At 50.2% G+C, this 18,441-nt stretch overlaps 1 protein-coding gene across 1 annotated transcript in view; it reads left to right on the plus strand.

Moving 5' to 3' along the window:
* The first annotated feature begins 356 nt into the window (after window positions 1-356).
* Window positions 357-18,441, plus strand: part of LOC131207884 (uncharacterized) — a 33,210-nt gene continuing 15,125 nt past the window's right edge. Inside the window, exons 1-5 of the mRNA XM_058200517.1 lie at window positions 357-1,863; window positions 1,969-3,272; window positions 13,758-13,906; window positions 16,327-16,493; window positions 18,013-18,131. Coding sequence (XP_058056500.1) covers window positions 357-1,863; window positions 1,969-3,272; window positions 13,758-13,906; window positions 16,327-16,493; window positions 18,013-18,131 — 3,246 coding nt within the window. The remainder of the gene's footprint in view (window positions 1,864-1,968; window positions 3,273-13,757; window positions 13,907-16,326; window positions 16,494-18,012; window positions 18,132-18,441) is intronic.

An 18,441-nucleotide genomic window follows, 5' to 3' on the forward strand; every position in this document is an offset into this window, starting at 1 on the left:
AGTGGTGTAAGCAACTAACGAATCAATCAATGGCCCCAGTACCGATGGAAACTAATTTATTGCTTCATCCATTCCTTCCTTTCCCCAGGCCGAACGTAGCTGCAGGCGTCACGCTCGATGAACTGATCGGCTCAAGCGGCTTCTGAACCAGTCGGTTCGATCCTGAAGTGCACCGTAGGACGTCGGCCGTCATCGAAGACAAGAAGGAATCGAAGACCACAAAAGCAGCCAGCCTGCCAGGCAGCAGTCGCGAACACACTCATCAAACGTCAAACCGAACGCCGTCAAGCGCCGTCGTTGGGCGCTGCAGCTGCAGTTTAAACCCTCCACCCCGAAAGCAAGGCGTCAGCTTCAGCATGAAGCACCGGGGTGCATTCTTCTTCTCGGCCCTGCCCGTCTTGGCACTGGTCTCGCTGGTGCTGGCGGCGGGCGTATCGGTCGGGGAGCCCACCGACGCGCCGGAGGACGTCGGTGAAGGACTGCTGTTGACTACCGGTGCCGTTGCCGTCACTACCTCTCCCGGGGTGGCGGCGTCACCGTCGGCCGCCCCAGTGGCCCCAGTGGAGTCGGCCGTATCTACGCCGTCACCGCAGCCCACTGTCGAAAACAGCCCGCCGGATGTGTCGCCATCATCATCGCCATCTTCACCGTCGGCGTCACTGACACCGTCGGCAGCGAACGTGCCAGGCCGGGACGTGTCATCCACGCCACTCTCTACGTTCGTCCCGTCATCGTCGTTGGCTCCCGACACACTTGCGCCGTTGTCGTCGTCGTCGTCGGTTCCGCCACCTTCATCTTCAGCGGAAGTGGCGCCACTAATGGCGTCAAGCACAATTGTCTCTAGTGGCCAAACCGGCCCCGTGCTGCCCTCTGGTGGCTCCGGCACGGAAGCAACAGCCGACACGCCGGCGGAGCACCCGACGACGGAGGGCTCCGGTCCGGAAGCGACGGTTGTTGCGTCTGCAGCACACGACGACGACGGCGAGGACGAGGCGAAGAAACCGGCCGCCGACCTGGCGGAGCCGGAGAGTGAAACGCCAGTCTTCAGCTTCGGTATCCGCCTGTTCACGGTGGAGGTCGTGACGGGAACGGAGCGGGCCAGCCAGGAGGAGCAGATCGAGCCGACCAACGGAACCCAGGCGGAAAATGTTACCCTCCACGAAGTGGGTGTCGAGCCGAGCCACGAGAGTACCCTTCAGAGTGCCACAGTACAGGAGGCGATGACCACGACGACGACCGGTGCACCGGTTGCTGTGGATTCGGAACAGGTGGCCAGTGTCGAGCCGCAGGATGAGCTGGCAGTGGTTCCGGTAGCTCCGACCGGCAGCGATCAACAGGCAACGGTCACGGTCAACACCCAGGTAACGGCGATGGATAACGCTCGGCACGAACCACTGGAGCCTCTAGAGTCGGACGTACCCGAGGATGGGTTCTCCAACGAGATCCACGTCGAGCGCAACCTAAAGAACGGGCTGTACCGCATCAAGATCGCCGAGATCACGACGGACGAGTTTGACAACGGGCTCCGGGAGCACGACAACGAAGCGATGCTACTGACGGATTCGATGGGAGCCCGGCTACACCTGCCACCGTCGCAGGCCCTCCACAAATCGGTGTACCCGAGTAAGATCAACATCGACGACTTCTACCCCTCGAAGCTGGAGGACTTCAAGGAGCAACCGCTGCAGCGCCAGCAGTCCAACACCATCCAGGAGCCGGAAGCGGAGAAAGTGCTGCGCGAGAAGGCGATCCTGCGTAACGAGGACAGCGAGCGACTGTTCGAGTCCACCATCGTGAAGCCTTCGGACGTACTGCCCGTCCTGACGACGACGGCCGAGGTGGACGAGAAGCTGACCGAGGAAGCGCTGGCCGATGGTCTGGAGCGGCCATCGAGCGTTGGCACGGTGACAAGCGCCAGCAGCGCCACCACGAGTGTGAGCAGCAGCCCGGTGGTGAGTCCTGCCAACAACGTGACCGGCCCGGACGGTGGCGACATCTCGACGACCAAGATTGAGATCGAACTGATCGATGACACCTCGGAAACGTCGACCAGCGACGAGCGGGCCAGCAGCAAGCCGACGACGGACAACATCACCGAGCGGCTGGAGGAAAACGACGAGGTAATTAGTCGCATCGAGGAGAACTTTAAGGGCTTCCGGCAGTTCGAGGGCACCGTGGCCGGGGACGATGACGACGAGTACCGGGATGCGATGGTTGGGGCACCGGCGGTGGTGGCCACCGAGGAGGAACCCCGCAAGGATGACGAGGTGATTACAATCGCTATCTCGTCGGTGACGTTCTCGTCCTCGCAGCAGGACACCACGCAGACACCGGCCACATCGCCCAGCGCGCTCCCCGAGGACCTCGGAGTGCCGGTCAGTGGCAGTGACATCGTGAAGGCAGATGGCTACGGTAATCTGTTCATTCCGCGGCGCGTGAAGAAGAATGATCCGGCGACGGCCACGAAGCTTGCGCAGCTCGCCAAGACACAGGCCCCACTCCGGAAGATCGATTTTGCGGCCACCAAGTTCAACACGGACAACAGTGCTCCCGGAGGGGGTGCCGGCGGTGCGCAGGACCTGCTCGGAGTCGGGGGCAAGAAGGACAAACCCGAGTTCTCCACCACCAAGTTCTACAACAGCAAGGAGCTGTACAGCGAGTTGCATCATCATCCGCAGCAGCCAGCGAACCGGACTGGCCCGGTGGGACTGAAGCCGAAACCGGGTGCCGCCATCCTGTCGGAGAAGGACATCATAAGTGCGAAAACCCTATCGAAGCCGGCCAACCCCTCGTCGGCAGTCCCGCCCGGTGGGTCCGCCAGCTACGGCCGGAAATCGGCAAAACCGCTGGCCACACTGGAGCTGAAGCAACACACGCTCAAGACGAACTTTGTGCTGAACGAGGACCCGCTGGCTACCGCGAAGGCGCAGCAGTCGGCCACCGTGGATGGCCCAGTGGAACCGCAGGGCAAGATAAAGTCACTGGGGTCGGCCGCCTCGGCGATCATTGCGGCCACGGCGAAGCTGGCCAAACCGGTGCGCCCTCCGGCGACGACCACGACGACGACAGCCAAGAGCACCCCGGTGGCGACCGTGACATCGTCCAGCGGCTCCGGCCAGGGAGCAGAAAACTTAATTACACGCCCAACCGGAGCGCCCCTGTCACGGTTGCACGAGAAAATTAATACACTCGACTGTGAAATCCAAACCATCGCGCCGGACTCGAGCGTTTGGCGCGGCAACGAGACGCACGAACTGGAGCTTCCCGTCACGGTGAGTCACGGTGCAGGGGCAGGGAAGTGTGGGGGAGGGGTGCCCTGTAGGGCAGCGCAGTAGTTGTTGTAGGCCGTGCCGTGTCAGATGATTCTAATTACTGGTGAAAAGTTTCACGTTCGCCCACGGGATGGGTGTCGCTGCGGCATCTAAACTGGAACACGGACAAGGTTCGGGGTCGGTCACGAAATTGGGTCCCGTACCCGTGTGGGAGAGAGCAACGGATCGCAGGCAGTTTATTTAGAGAGGGAAGTTGGTCAAATTTAACCACTCCAGCCCGAAAATCAAAAGCCTGATCCGAGGGGCCCACAAGCAGAACTGGGTCGTGGGTTCACTTTTCCTGCCAAATGATTTAAATTTAATCATAACCATAACCACTAACCGGCACCTGGGCACTAAATTTGCACCTTGAGGTCATGAAAAAGGAAGAAACAGTTCCGACGTGCTTGAGCTGGATGAAAATATAATAAGCTGCATCGCGGGTTGCATACGTTCAGGGGTTATGCGCAGGATTTTGAAACCAACTGCCGGTCAACTGTCGATGGCCGATAATGTTGAATCAAATTCAACGGATATGAAGTGCATGGAAACTATGCTTCTTTAAGTACATTAAATTGTTTAGTAAGGATATTTCTTGGTTGAATGTCGAAGGCTAGACAAACAATACTCCTCTTTGCACTGTTGCTGTTTCCGATACACTCCTTCTAATTTAGGAATCGGTCGGATCAAATCGTAAAAAATATTAAATACATTGTTCTACATGCCTTTCGACAAGAGCATTCAAACCTATCGTTTGTCCCTCAGAGCGCGTCCAAAACATGGCATCTAAAATAATTCACAAATAGATTGAGCATGTTCATGTTCATCTCCACACTATAAATAGCTTTACTTTTAGTTTGTGTATGAAACATTAACGTTCGATGGATATTTATTGTTCCCAGTGGTCCTTGTTTCGTAAAACTCAACAACTGATACATCCTGCGCCGAACCCACCTACCCCAGGAGAGCTTTGGTCAGGCGCGCACACTTTCCACACCCAAATTTGCCAGGCCATGCCATAAATAAATTAAATGATAGCCGATCGATTGTTAGCTTGCTGTGTCCCTTCCCGGTGAGTCCAAATTGGCCGGATAGTTTCAGCTTTTCCCCGGGTGGTGCCCTCCTTTGCAAGTGGGCTCACACTAATGGCATCGATGTGACATCCTCCGGAAATAAAATAACGAAAAACAAAAACCTAAAATACTCTACGAGCACCCATTTGAATATCAATCTTATTGCGTCGTTTCGCCGAACGAGCAGAAATTGCGGGGCGGAAAACTAGGAACCACAGGGAGCGAAATAAAAAGGAGCCCTGTCCCGAGAGGGATCCGAGAGCCTCATTTGAAATGGTGAACAGTCCGATGGTTTCGCTCCCAATGCGAGGCTGCGAATGATTTTATGTGCCCAATAAGCGAAACCTCGAAGCTCCGGTTGGGCAGCTGGCAAAGGCGAAAAAGAAAACAGGACACCTTTCAATCGGAAAGCGAAATGGCAAGCTGGACAAAAAGCAAAACCGAGGAACACACCGAAAACAAGGCTAATTGAATTAATTTCGGAATCCGAACAAATAATCCTACGCCGCGGCCACTCTGTGTCCCGTGCGTGCCGTCGCCATTTTTATGCGCCCCCCTCAGTTAGTGTGTCCTTTTGCCGGGCCAGTGTTGGCTGTTGTCCTTGCTGGGTTGGGTTCCGCGTTATCTTTGCGTGAGTGCGAGCGCGTTGAGATGCGCGTAACACCTGGATTATGTGCTTTTGGCACCCGGCACGGAAGGTGGCCGTGCTTTGTGTTTGCTCTGGCGGTGACCACTTTGCGTATCCTTATCCGGCATTTCACCCGAAACCGCTCCCCATCTCTCGTGTAGGGTGGTTCGGGTGGTGTTGGTGTAAAGTCCACCCGGATCCTCGCACTGTCAATAGGCTTCGTTATTCATGGCCAATTCACCGCTAGGTCGAGAGTTATGGTAATGTGTTCGAAGGGCAGAGTGGCGCTAAATTTGAACTAGCTCCCGATTGGGTGGCGAGCCCCTGCCGGTGCCCATTGTCGTGCTCCGTGCTCCAACAAAAGATGAACAGAAAACAACAGAGCAAAACGATATCTTTGACAAGTATCTTGATTGTTCTTCATTCTTAGATTTCACCGTTCTGTACCGAATGATCCCCGTGGCGCGTTCCGTTCCGAGCATCACAAAACAATGCATGCGTTTGTGCAGCCGTAACGGCCGGAAGTGGAAGGACAAAAAAACCGGGGCCCCAAGAATGTAAACGACCCATCACCGAGCCTTATCCCGTGTGGCTCCGGAATGGGCACGATAAACCACCGCCGGTCGCTTTATCAACCGTTCACTTGTCAACAGCAGCAGCAGCGGCGGCGGCAACCGGAAAACACCACCATTTTGTATACGCCATTTACGGTGCGCGTCCTTCGCCTAACGAACGGGGCCGTCGGTGTTGCGGTGCGTCAGCGACGTGTTCCGCGACACTATGGACCAGGGCTTTTGAAATAATCTTGGCCGCTTTTCCCACTTTTCTTTCGTTTCAACTTAAAATATTCATTTGTAACATGAAAACATGGCACGGCCATGCTTCTAGCTGGCTTTCAGTCATTATTGGAAGTTCGTGATGTGCTTCAAAGTATTACGAAAATGTTCCGAAAATATATACCTTGCTATGGAATTCTTTTGCTAAGGATTCGATAAAAGACTGCATGACGGCCGTTGCGACCGCTGCCCACTGTGCGTCCCTTTGACGGAGTGTATTTTGCACCGGAGTCGACCGGAAATGTACGAGCATACGAGTAGCAGGAGTGTTGTCTTCCGGTTGCCGCGCTCGCCCCGACGATGAGGGATAAACTTTTCCGGTGCAGAAAGGACCGTCCTTTGCACGGGAAGGAAAAAGTCAAGTAAATCGCACCCCGCACAACGGCAGAACTGGCACTGAGTCTGAAGGCTGATTTCAAAGAGATTCTGCTGCCATCTCCGTCGGGCAGATCTGGTTTGGCTGGAACGTAGCACGATCCCGGAGTGAGGCTGGAACGTAGGAGAGACAGTATTTACCTTAATTACCACTCGTGGCGTACCGTTACCGGTTTAGGTGTATTGTTCTAAGCCGCTCACTCACATGATTGTGACAGGGGAAACTGTGCTTTGTGGTTCGGTTAACAAAATACGCCAATGTGACCTTCTTGGCAATAGCATCATAAATATTTAGAAAAAAAACAATCGTTTACAAGTGACCTTGATTCCAAACGAACCAATTCACCCATGGTTATTAGTTGCTTATTTTACAAATTTCGGTGTTGTGTCGTCAGCAACTTTTCCATTTTTACGACAGAATGGCGGACGCCTTAAGTGTGCTCAATACACTTTTTTTACTCTTATCTGGACAGCTTTGGACTTTTCTAAATAAAATTTATAACCAGTCAGGACAAAGTGAAACATCTATTCTTCTTCTTCTTCTTCTTCTTTGGCACTACAACCGCTGTGCGGTCTTGGCCTGCACCAGAGACAATTGTTAATGTCAATTATCCCTGGTGCTATCTGTAACAGTTCGTTTTTACGGGCGGGGTTGTTGGTCCCGCGCCAACCCCCTCTGTCAGCGCCGGTATTGGGAATCGAAACCATGGCCGGTTGAGTGACAACCGATCCCGGGATTCGAACCCTGGTCAGCTGCGCTGACAGCGAAGAGCGTTACCGACTACTCTATCAGCGGGGGCTAACATCTATTACTAGGCTGTTCAACAAGTTCGTAGCCTACATAAAAAATAATACATTTTTTATGGTTTGAAATACACTTTATTATTCAGTATAGCTTCCCTGAACATCAATGCATTTGATTCAATGAGACTCCAATTTAAGAATTCCATTCCCGAAGCGAAAAACTGGAAAGGCTTCAAAACACGCTTCCGCAGCTGTTATGACGTCGTCATTTGCTAAAAAACGCTTTTCATCTTTCATCTTTTCACGAATGATTTTTTTAGGCCTGAAAACAGATGGAAGTTGCTAGGGGCCAAATCTGGTACTAGGGGCCATATTCGGTGGATACTTCGGCAATTGGAGCTTTAATTCACGGATTTTTCCCATTTTCAAAATGCTCTTGTTACCCGGTGCATTGTTCCATTTTTTGCGAATGCGGCACTCATTTTGCAAACAGCTTTTAGGGACCCAAAACTTCAGTCAAAATGTTGGTTATACTGCTCAATGAGATGGCTAGGCCCTTCACTAAATTTCTTCCAGTGATTCGACGATTTTCCAATACGACATCCTGTGTTTTTTCTACGATTTCAGGTGTTGTGTCTGTTTTTTGACATGTTTGACATGGGTCGTCTTGAAGGGTAGTACGACCGCGTTTGAACTCAGAACCCCCCCTTTTAACTACCTAATTAAAGGCAAAGAGTTTTTATACACTTTCAACGTTTATTCATACATTTTCTTTACTTTTAAACCATCCAAAAACAAAAATAGAATAACTGAATGATAGTTGATTTTTTCCGTTGTAAAAAATACTGTGACATGTCGATAGTGAATGGCTTGTAAAAATAAAATTTTTCAAATGGATTTCCTCGGGTCTCGAATTTACATTTCACTAGACTCTGGCCCACAGCTGCGTCGTGCGCTTAACTGCTAGTCGTTGTGATACGGTTATATTGATTGAACATTTCCAAGACTAGAAACATCAATCTCTCAGTGCTCTTCAACATTCTTCCCCATTCAATAACCACAACACTCCAATATCTTCAGCATCATAAAAAGTCCCCACGACCACGTTCCCGCGCCGTCGTTGCGCCGGTCGTGAGAGGAAATAAAACAGCATCATGTTGCCGACAGCGCAGGTTGCATATTTCATGCCACTTGAATTGAAAACACCACATCATCGCTTTTAATGTGCTGCTCGTGGTCGAAAGACGAAAAGTCGATGATTGGTGGACACCACGACGGGGGTTTAAAGTTGGTGCGGCGCTCCGGCACAACTTTCCCGGGAGTCGGGCGTCCTGGTGAGGTCGGGTGTGCCCGATCTGGACAGGGGAATGACTCTCGATTTCCGGCACTTCCTTTACCGGCCCGAGGCAACCCCATCGAAGCCACTAACCACTCGATTACACATGGTTGAAGAAATTCAATTAATGCACCCATTGTTGGCACCATTGCTCGCAGCTCGGAGTTTTATTAAGCTGCCTCATAATGCGCCAGTTTTATGTGCGGTGACCCCGCGGAGCGGTCCGCAAAACGGCCGGCCCCTCAATCTTCGGTGCCCAACCCGCAAGGATTTTTGGTTCCCTTTTTTCCCCGTACTCCGGCCGCCGGCCGAAAAATCGCCATGCTGTGTGGTTCAAATTTCTGGCTAATAAATTAATTAATACCAAAGTACTTCGGCGCTCACGGGTCGGCCGCCGGTCATGTTTATGTTTTCCACTTTCAAACGGCGTCATTGGCGCTCGGCCCCGCACGTTTTATGGGCTTACGGCCAACCGAGCAAACGAATTAACTTTTCCTATATTTCACCACACGCGCGCGCACGCGAAGCACCGGGGTTTGGCCGAGCCAATGGCCACCACTCCGCACTCTGAGGCACTTTCTTTTGCTCCGCTTTCGCCCGGAGGCGTCCGAGATCCTTTTCGGATCCGATGATGGAAATTATGCTCAGCTGCAACATAAATAATGCCGCGAGTAAAAGTCGTTGGCATGCCCAGCGCGTCGGGTCGGGTTTCGCTGTATGTTGCCGTTAACAGGTTTTCCGTTTCTTTTTTCTCTTCGTTGGGGTAGGTAAGGTTTTTGCTAGTGGTTTGCTTTATTATTCGACACTTTGTCAAAAACGTGAGGCATGAAATTAATGAACGAAAATGAGAAAACGGTACAGCAAAATGGGCGAGAGATTTATATAATTCCACAACAAACCGACAAGGCCCTGGGCCGGGTCGCATTCGAGGCCGATGAAACAAAACTTCAAAAGGGAATATTAAATATGAGGTTTAGTTGAGTTTTCCCTGCTTTCCATCGGTCAATTGGGGAGAAATTAAAATAATCACTTTATCCTGTACTTCAACAATTATTTGGATTTTTTTTGCATCGTGCACAGAACTACATAGGGATGGTTTAAACGATTTTTTTCCCTGCTACCACAATGGATTTCAATTTCATTGTGGCTTGGCAATAATCAATAACTCGTAAACTCGGAAAATATTTTACGTAAATCCCCAACGTATAGCGTACCTGGTTAAACCCATACTAGGCCGGTTGGATTGCAGTCTCAGCAACGCTCATAGTAACAGGGAATGCAAACAACGCATAAACCTTAAAAACCAGAATGCGGGCTTCATCGAATCAGCATTTTGAGGGGCAAATCCTGAGCAGCACGAAATAATGATCATTTTGATATCAAGTAATAATTTAACTATCCACGCTTCGGAAGTGTTCAGAATTCTAAGTTAAATTTAACCATCACCATGACCTTTACAGTAATTTCCTTATGCTATTTGGTTCATCCCATCAACAAAGGTTCTGATGCAAAAGATTCTTCCGATAGAAGGACAATAACTTCTATGTTTGGGTGTTTGATCTTTTCTTTTGTAATCTACACATTTACTCATAGCATAGCTTAGATCTGGGCACCTGAGCCAAACGACACCAATTTATGGTGGACCACTCTATTCCCAACCCACCGCGCATCTTATTTCCCACCAATGCCTGCTCCAACCTGAAATGTTTCCGATGCTGCGCCGCACTTACGCCAAGATCTATTGCGAACGACATTTCCGTATTTTATCCATTTGTTACGACCCGACATAATGGCAGTATTATTTACCTGGACAAGCTTTTTAGCAATTTGCTTCATTACGCACCATGACCCACTCGCTGCGCAACTGTTGCATAACTACACTTGGCTAGGACCAACCTTCGCGGACGCGAAAAAAAAAAACCGAAACCTATTACGTAAGCACTGCTGCGCCGCCCGAGATACCCAAGACTAGATGCGGACTAATTGATGCACGTTCTGTAAATAACTGAAGCACTACCCAGCCCCCGGCGGGAGAAAGAAGCATGCACCGAAGTATAATAAAATTTGAATAACGATCTCCGCGATGGCCACCGCTTTCGGTGAAACTTTTGAGCGACAAAACTTTAAAAAGAAGGTGACGGTCGTTCGATCGAACTCCGGGGTGGCACACTATCTTTCGCAACGAAGGGCCAGGCGCCGTAGACGACGGAGTCTTGCCTCGAAAACAAAATGGCGAAGGACTCGGGCGTGTAGTATCCGGTCGGCTAGTGCCAACTCGCCGTCGTCGTCGGCCAACTTTTTCAATTCTACTCGCTGATCGCTGGTTTGCTGCCGTTGCTGGAATAAATTAAAGTGAGAGCATAAGTTTGGAGTTCCATCTTCCACCGTACTGATGACGCTGGTGATCTCGGGTTCTTTCCGCCAGAAACTTGGCCACAGTGCGCAGTGAGAGTAGGGTTGAGTAGGTCGGTTGGATTTGTGCTTTCTTTCACTGGCGCAATCCCGGGCCAAGTGCGTTTGATCTAGTGTAGCGAAGTGCAGGGCCCTTGCCTCGATCTTGCAGGTCTCCGGTTCTCTATCCACCGACTGCCACCGGAAGTTGGGTCTTGTCGTAGTGTTTTATACTTCTATCTGCAATCATTCGTCGAGAGTGCTTGATGTTGGTAATTATGGCATTCTCCGGAGTGGCAGCGGCGGTGGTGGCTTTGATTGGCATTTCTCGCAGATTTCTCGCCGAGACAGAACCGGAAGCAGGAAAAATTCCCGCTCACCCTCATCGGGCCAACGGCGAATGGAAGTCCATTCATCATCATTGACTTAATGACAGCCGTTCAATGGGGACGGGCTCTTGGATTTATGGGTTCGATTTACCACCGTATGGTTCGCTTCGAAGGCTTTGATTATGCTGCTGCAACATATGCAATCGGCTCTCTCGTTCTCTCTTGCGCTGCTTGCGTCCCATACCGGAAGCGGTCGCGCTCGGTCAACACGTGTACCGTAATGGGAGGGTGTCGATGGTACCGAGCAATGGTTGCGCTCCCTGCACCCCAATCCGCCCATCCGGGGCATGTGCATCGAGTGATAATATTTCAATTTGTATGCAAATCTGCACTGTTAATTTATCGCTTTCCAAATCCCGCTTCCCGGCGCCGGATGATATGCAGGCGGTAAGAATTATGAGCCGCCCACAAATCGACACGCTCCCTTAATGATATCGCATATGCATGAGCTCCTCCGCCACTCGGGGGACCATTTCCGCGCTACAGTCCGCCGTCCGCAGAACCGTTATTTATCACGCAGCCGATACGGCTAATGTCGTTGCACCCAAACGTACATCGCCGCTGTCGGCATCGATGCTGTTTTTTATGCCTCGCGCCGTAGCTTTTATGAGCAACTTGGGTGAGCAATAGAACATAACAAAAAATCTGTCATAACTACAATCACTTCATCCGCCCGAGAGCCACACGTGGGACCCCCGTGCGCTTCGCCGCAGGATCGTCCAGCGTGTGTCCATTAAGCTGTCAGACAGGATGGACGGAGCGCTCTGATGGATAGCTACGAAAAGGTCCATCCCGGGTACGTGATCGTAACGTTTGTGGCGCGTGCACTTTGAGTGGTACCCTTTTTCGCAGTCCTTTCGGCTCCAACCGCACAACAACACGACGCGGATCCCTTTTATCCGAGCTACCCGTACCATAATTTCTCATCCCCTTCCGGGCGAGCCGCCCGCGGATGATGGCTTAATGGTGTGAGCGATCCGGTTCCTTCTCGGAAGAAAGTCCGCAGCGAGACTCTCATTGCTATGCACACACTCGCAGACACGGGCACAGAGCACAATTGATAAAATACAAAAGCCGGCAGAAAGACAGCGGCATCCGGTTGCTGCTCCGGTGGAGCGTGGATTCTTTCGGGAGCCTCAAAAGTGATGTGACAGAGCTTGAGAAAGGATAAAGGAATTTAGACTATTTGGCCGCCGCCGGAGTTGTCAGGACACGGGGTTTGCCGTTACCCAGGATGGCAGTCATAGATTGTGCCGCGATGGCGCACAAATGCGGACGATCGAAACAAATGGTTATTTCCTTGTTTACTACGCCTCGGCCATTCAGGTGCAGTGTCGACGGCGCGGAACCGGGTCCCAGTACCAGCGCGGGCGATGGCTTTCAATGGCCCCAAAACCGAGCCGAGCCTCTGTGATTCGTGATGATTCCCACAATTTGGGATCCCGCAATAACCCGTTGTCTGCGGCGGGCAGCAACAATGGATTTTGGTCCGATGAAAATTTATCGCCCCAAATTTCGCCGGCAAACGACCGCGCGAAATGTAACGGGAGATCATAACGGATAAGCGGTGGCAGTTTGTTGGCATTTCTTGTTGCATACCTTCGGGCGTATTCGGGCGGAGTGCCGGGCCAACGCAGGGCAGCAGTATTTTATGTTTGATTTTCGAATAATACCCAAGTCGCATTCCTGGCAAATGCCAAAAATTTGGCCGAATAAATCCGTGGCCAACGATCTGCTTTCGGTGCGTTGCTTCTCCAGGCGTTTTTTTGTCTAAAATGCTTACAATAATCGGATCGGAGCTTTGCCGAGTTCGAGTTAAATGGTACAGATACTTTTAGGATAATGGTTTCACCTTAACCACAATTCAACTACCAATTCTACATTCAAATATTTAAAGGGCGGCTAAAATTTTACAAGAACAACAACCTTTTACGGTACATCCTACGAACCGCAACGTCAACGGCTTAATGGCTTACGGCTGCTGGATGAGGAGCCTGACGTATTTACAAATTACATTGTTTCTAAATTTAGTTCCATTTACAAAACCTTTTCCAGGAAACCGGATTTGATCTGAGGTTTCGTTATCAAATAAGAATGCGGTTTCATTGCAAAGTTTCCGGGTGTTTTGCGAATAGTTGCTAAAGTATGTTTAGTTCCAGGTTACCCATATGCCGAGGTTCGAACAAGTTTCGCTTGAACGTGTTGTTCTTTATGAATCCAAACGATTGCACTGTTCTCTGGAGGCAAGCAGCCTTCTGCTAGCACTTACCAAGATTGCCAGGGATGCTTGACGGGCGCAGACAGCCGTATCCTGCAAAACGGGACTCCACATACTAATGCGGTACAATTTGTTTCCATATTCCGGCACGGTGGCCTTTGTGGACCGACCGGCTCGAAGCGGGGAGTTTTCCAACGAAGCGCTACACTTCCGGTATTATTTCCACGAAGCCGTTTGCGATCCGTCGGGGCCCGGGGCACAAGTTTGATAAATTTCCACAGATAAATTGCTTGCCTGCTCGACAAGCGGAAAGCAGAAACGCTACTCCCAGCTAGCTAGCGGGCCAGCCAGCTAGCGGTTGATACGCAAATGCCCCGTCTAAGGACTCGGCCCGGGGGAGGGATGTGGCGAAGGACGTGGCGACTAAACAGGGTTTCTCCATTCTTTGCTCCACAGACGCCCGAAGATTGTTCTGCCGGTTCGAGCTGCACACCGACCACGATCTCGTGGGAAGGCACCGCCGACATCCAGTCCGGTGACGTACTCATAGTGGAAATTGACGACCACCATTTGATCCCGTCCAACTACAACAAATCCTCCGAAGGGTAAGTTATTCTTATTCCAGGCTGGTTCACCGAGCAGCATTCCCTGAAGGGGGAGAAAAGGAGTGCACCGCAACGCATCGGGTGTCCCACGGGAGAATATTAATTTCAATGTAGCTCATGAAGTTGGCGACTTAAAGCAATTACAAATTTATGCAACGAAGCAGAGGGCGTTAGGAATATCTATTTAAATTGTTGCTCAGGAAGCTACCATATGGTAGTGCTTTGAGAACATGCTGTAGTGATGAGTAATCTCTACGGTTAGAATGTATAAAGTTTCTATCAAAAAGATTTCATTTTTTACCATTGGGAGGACTTTTTGACAACTGTTGTTAAATAATAGTTTGCAAAAGGAAGGCTCAGCCCGATTAACAGATTCAGCTTACTGGTCGCAAATGTTGACTAATACTACAGGGTGTTTCATTAAGGAAAAAAAATTTCATTTAGATATAAAAAAAACGGCTGAATATTTTTCAATGGTTGAACATTTGTTTGAAAGGTTCATTCATGACATTTGCGTATAAAATACAATTTTGGTTGCAGAAAATTCGAAAATATGAATAATTTATTTCCAAAGTGGTAGGTCACCAAATTATTCGTCAAAAGCACATTTTATTGAAGCACATTTTCATTTCTGTGGCTATATTAATAAGCAGTATTGTGGTTCGGAAAACCCACACAACGTGCAAGAGAAGCCAATGCATTTACAACGAGTGACTGTTTGGTGCGAATTTCGGCTATTTGGTTCTTCGGCGAAATTGAAGCTGGAAAACTTGGACTGCGTTTGGTTTCAACAGGATGGCGCTATGTGCCATACAGAGACAGCCACAACCGATATTTATGTTATGCGAACAAACTAGCAACTATTGACAACCTCAAGGCCCAAATTCAAGTTGCTAATGCCTAAATAGGACCAAATACAATCGAAAATTTGCACAAAAATAAGTCAATCGAATGAGATACTGCCAAGCCAATCGTGATGAACATTTTACCAAAATTGTTTTACATAAAAAATGCCATTAATTAACCTTTCAAGTAGAAGTTCAAGAATCAAAAAATATTCAGCCGAATCTGTTTTACAACCAAATGAAAAAAAATGTGTCGTTAATGAAACACCCTGTACTTCATTTGCTTGAAAGGTGCTTAGTAAATGGTTAATGGTTAAAACTGGTAAATTGTTATTATTTTCGGGCGGTCCTTACAATGGTGGTGATTTAGATTCTATCTAACATTAAAACTCACATCAGTCCCAATACTCAGAAACCCGAATTTTGCCATCATGCTCGGTTGGGAGAGCCTTTAACTCTGAATCCTGGATCTGTGGCAAACCAATTTCGCACCATTTTAAATATTAATGCACCTTTTTTTAATTGGCTTGCCGGCGTAATGGAACACCTATGCAGCATATCGTTTGCATATTTATTAGACCCAAATTAGTGTGCCCAAAGTATTCGCGCTCCGGCCGACGAGCGCGCTTTATGACCAGCACGGTCCACCGTTGCGTGCCCGCTGCTGTCCATCGTAAAGAGTCCCACAATCCCAATCATCCGCCGGTTTGTCATCTGGTTTTAGCGAAAATGGAGCCGCCGGCCGATCCCGGTGGCTGACAGTTCCACTTACTCTGCACATTATTTTGATTACATTATTAACTCTCGCGTAGCGTAGCGGAAACCGGAACCGGAAAAGGCACGCGCGGCTCCGGCCCCGGATCAGGGCCCTTGCGGAGGATCAGCCTCGAGACCCCGGCGAGCCTTAAATTGTGCCCACGCAATCATGTTTCCTTCCCAAGCCCGGCTTGAGGCCCGGGAGATAAGATTGTTGCTGCGGTGCGTGTGTAGGTGAGTCCGCTCGCCGCTCGCCGCTCGCCTCGCCGCCAGGACGCCGGTGGTCGCAGTAATCACTTTTCACAGCCAACCGGACGTGATGAATGTGGTGCTGGCGCGATGGCCGCGGGGGGCACCGGGTGGTAATGCTCGTTCCAAGAATCCTTGATTTTTCGCGCGAGAGAGAGGAAAACTCGCACAGGAAGTTTTTCGTCCCCCTCCGGGTATGCCCGCTCCCACCCCCCAGCCCGTTTTTCTCATAATTCTGAAACGGCGAACGAGTTGAGGGTCAAACCACGCAAACGGTCGAGACGGCCCGAGGCGCCATTTATTGCAAGTGGTTACGCTCATTTTCACATCCCTCCCCGCCGGGCCGGGAGGTGCCCCACCCAGCGCGGGCACGGGTTCGCTCGCTTCGGCCATTTTCCATTTTCCTGGCTGGCGCTGGTGAAATAAATCATCATTTCTTTCTCCGAGGTCCGAGGCTTTCACGCCGGACCTGGTATCCGTTTCCGCTCGCTACTGTTGCCATCTCTCTCGCTCTCTCTCTCTCTGACTTACGGTGTGCTATTTTTTGTGTACGTTTTTAATTAAAATCAGCGCCCATCACACGACCGCCGCCGTTTATCAAGTTACGCGGCTCGGCCACGAGAACTGCGACATCACCGAGGGCGTCCTGCTCGACATCACGCCGCTCGTGGCCGACGGCAAGAAGCTGGTCACCCTTTACGACAAGGATCTGACGGAGGGAATTAATCTGCTAATTGGTAAGTAAGATCTTTCGCTTGATCCTTTTCCGCTCTCCCCCTGTGCGTGCCGTTTGCTGGCGCCCTCCGGTGAGTCGACGCGTGAGACCTTCCGCGTAATGGGGCGCGTTTAACAGGACGCTAGGTCCTTTCGCACACACTCTCTCTCTCTCTCACTCCCTGGCCGTCCCCGAGTCCCCGGTTGGGCACCGAGAGGTCGGAAAGTTTCCCGGCGGCCTAAGGGGCCTGCCGACACCGAGATATTTCGATCCGAACCGACCGAAATCGCTTAGTTGGGCCAAAAGTTAGTCGCCGGGCAGGGCACCCACCGTCAACCGCTGTGGGAATGGGGTCCTTTCCCCGGGGCACACGCCGACACCGATGGTAGGTTTATCGGGCTACCGGCACCAGTTTTGTCCCTCGACCCCGAGCGTTAAAGGTAGCTTTACGTGACGCGAATGAATATCGTTAGCTCTCCGCGGCTGATCGGAATGTGGAGCAAGTCGCCAGCCGCCACACCGACGGCGGTCGATGGCTGCGTTTACATGCTTAACTGATAAAAGTTGTGATCCGTGCGTAGGGCGTGTCGTTGAGCCGCACATTAACGACCCATTGGTGCGACTTTAGGCTAATTATTGGCGTGTATGGTGTACAGAATGTTTAGGCGGCAAACAGATTTTATTTGGCCGAAAGATGTCGTGTGCTGTATCAGTAAATAGTATCAGATATTGAAATGTTACTCCAGTTTGGCCTTTTGCGAAGCAACAGAAAAAGAGGACTTTATAAAGACTTGCGTTATTAATTAAAATGGAAAATTTTGTGACATATCGGCGTTACATGACATTAACAAATCCATTACGAATAAGCTTCCAGATTGTCCATTTCCATTTTACTTTTCCCAAATTGTGTGAAAAATGTTATCGAAAATTAACGCGGATGTTCATGTATTAAAATACGCCTAAAGGTATGCAATCCTTTTTACGGTTAATTTTTGAAATCTTGTCATTTAACCATACAATATTCCATTCAACGTTCGATTAACTCTTTATGGTAGAATGGCAACGCAAAAAGTGTTTTTCAAGACCTTTTCGGTAGTCACAACAACTAGAAGACATTAAAAGTTTTTCCTGTCACAGATCGATTTATGGATTTGTTGTACATTTCGTCACACCGTACCATGCACCATGAAAGTTAAACATGTACGTGCGTCACATTAAAAACAGTTCATTGAACCATAACCACTTTATTACGATGCCCAAAGGAGCCTGTCAAAGTCTTTTTGGAGCGCTGGCCCCCGAAACAATAAAATATCACCAAACGCTGCACTATGAAACGTTCCACTACACAAAATAGCAACGCTTTAAGCGCTCAAAACAAGGACCCTGCAATTGAAACCGGAAAAAAGGCACCACTTATCGTCTCGCCGTATTGCGCTTCGATTTCGATTCGCTCGATCGGAACCGGGCGATCGGTGCCGACCATTAAAAATGATTTTCCACACTAATTTTTCTCAAAAATTTCACCCATCCCTGCCACACAGTCGTCTCGGAGCAGTGGGGCCAGCAGTGCGTCCGGTTGAAGGTGACCGTCAAGTCGGATAATTGTGGCGAAAATGCTGACTGCTCCGGAAAGGGTGTGTGCTATTCGAACAACTCCATGGTAAGTGGCACCGGGAGCGGTCCCAAAACTCGTTCCAAAACAAAAAAAAATGGCATTTGTCGAACCCAAAAGGTCCCGATCGCCGAACAATAGAAATAGAGAAAAACGAATTACGGACGAAAAAACAATCAAAAGTGCACACGGAACCGAACCGAAACAGAATCAAAGGCCGGGTCAGCCTGCTCATCAGCGTTTATTATGTTCCGGCGTACGGCGTCCAGCACCGGAAGCGACGATGGCGACCCACAGACCGACCGCACGGACCGGTGGACCGAAATGGCGACCTCATTAATGGTGTCATTGTTGGAGG

Source organism: Anopheles bellator, chromosome 2 (genome assembly GCF_943735745.2).
Source record: "Anopheles bellator chromosome 2, idAnoBellAS_SP24_06.2, whole genome shotgun sequence".
NCBI lineage: Eukaryota > Metazoa > Arthropoda > Insecta > Diptera > Culicidae > Anopheles > Anopheles bellator.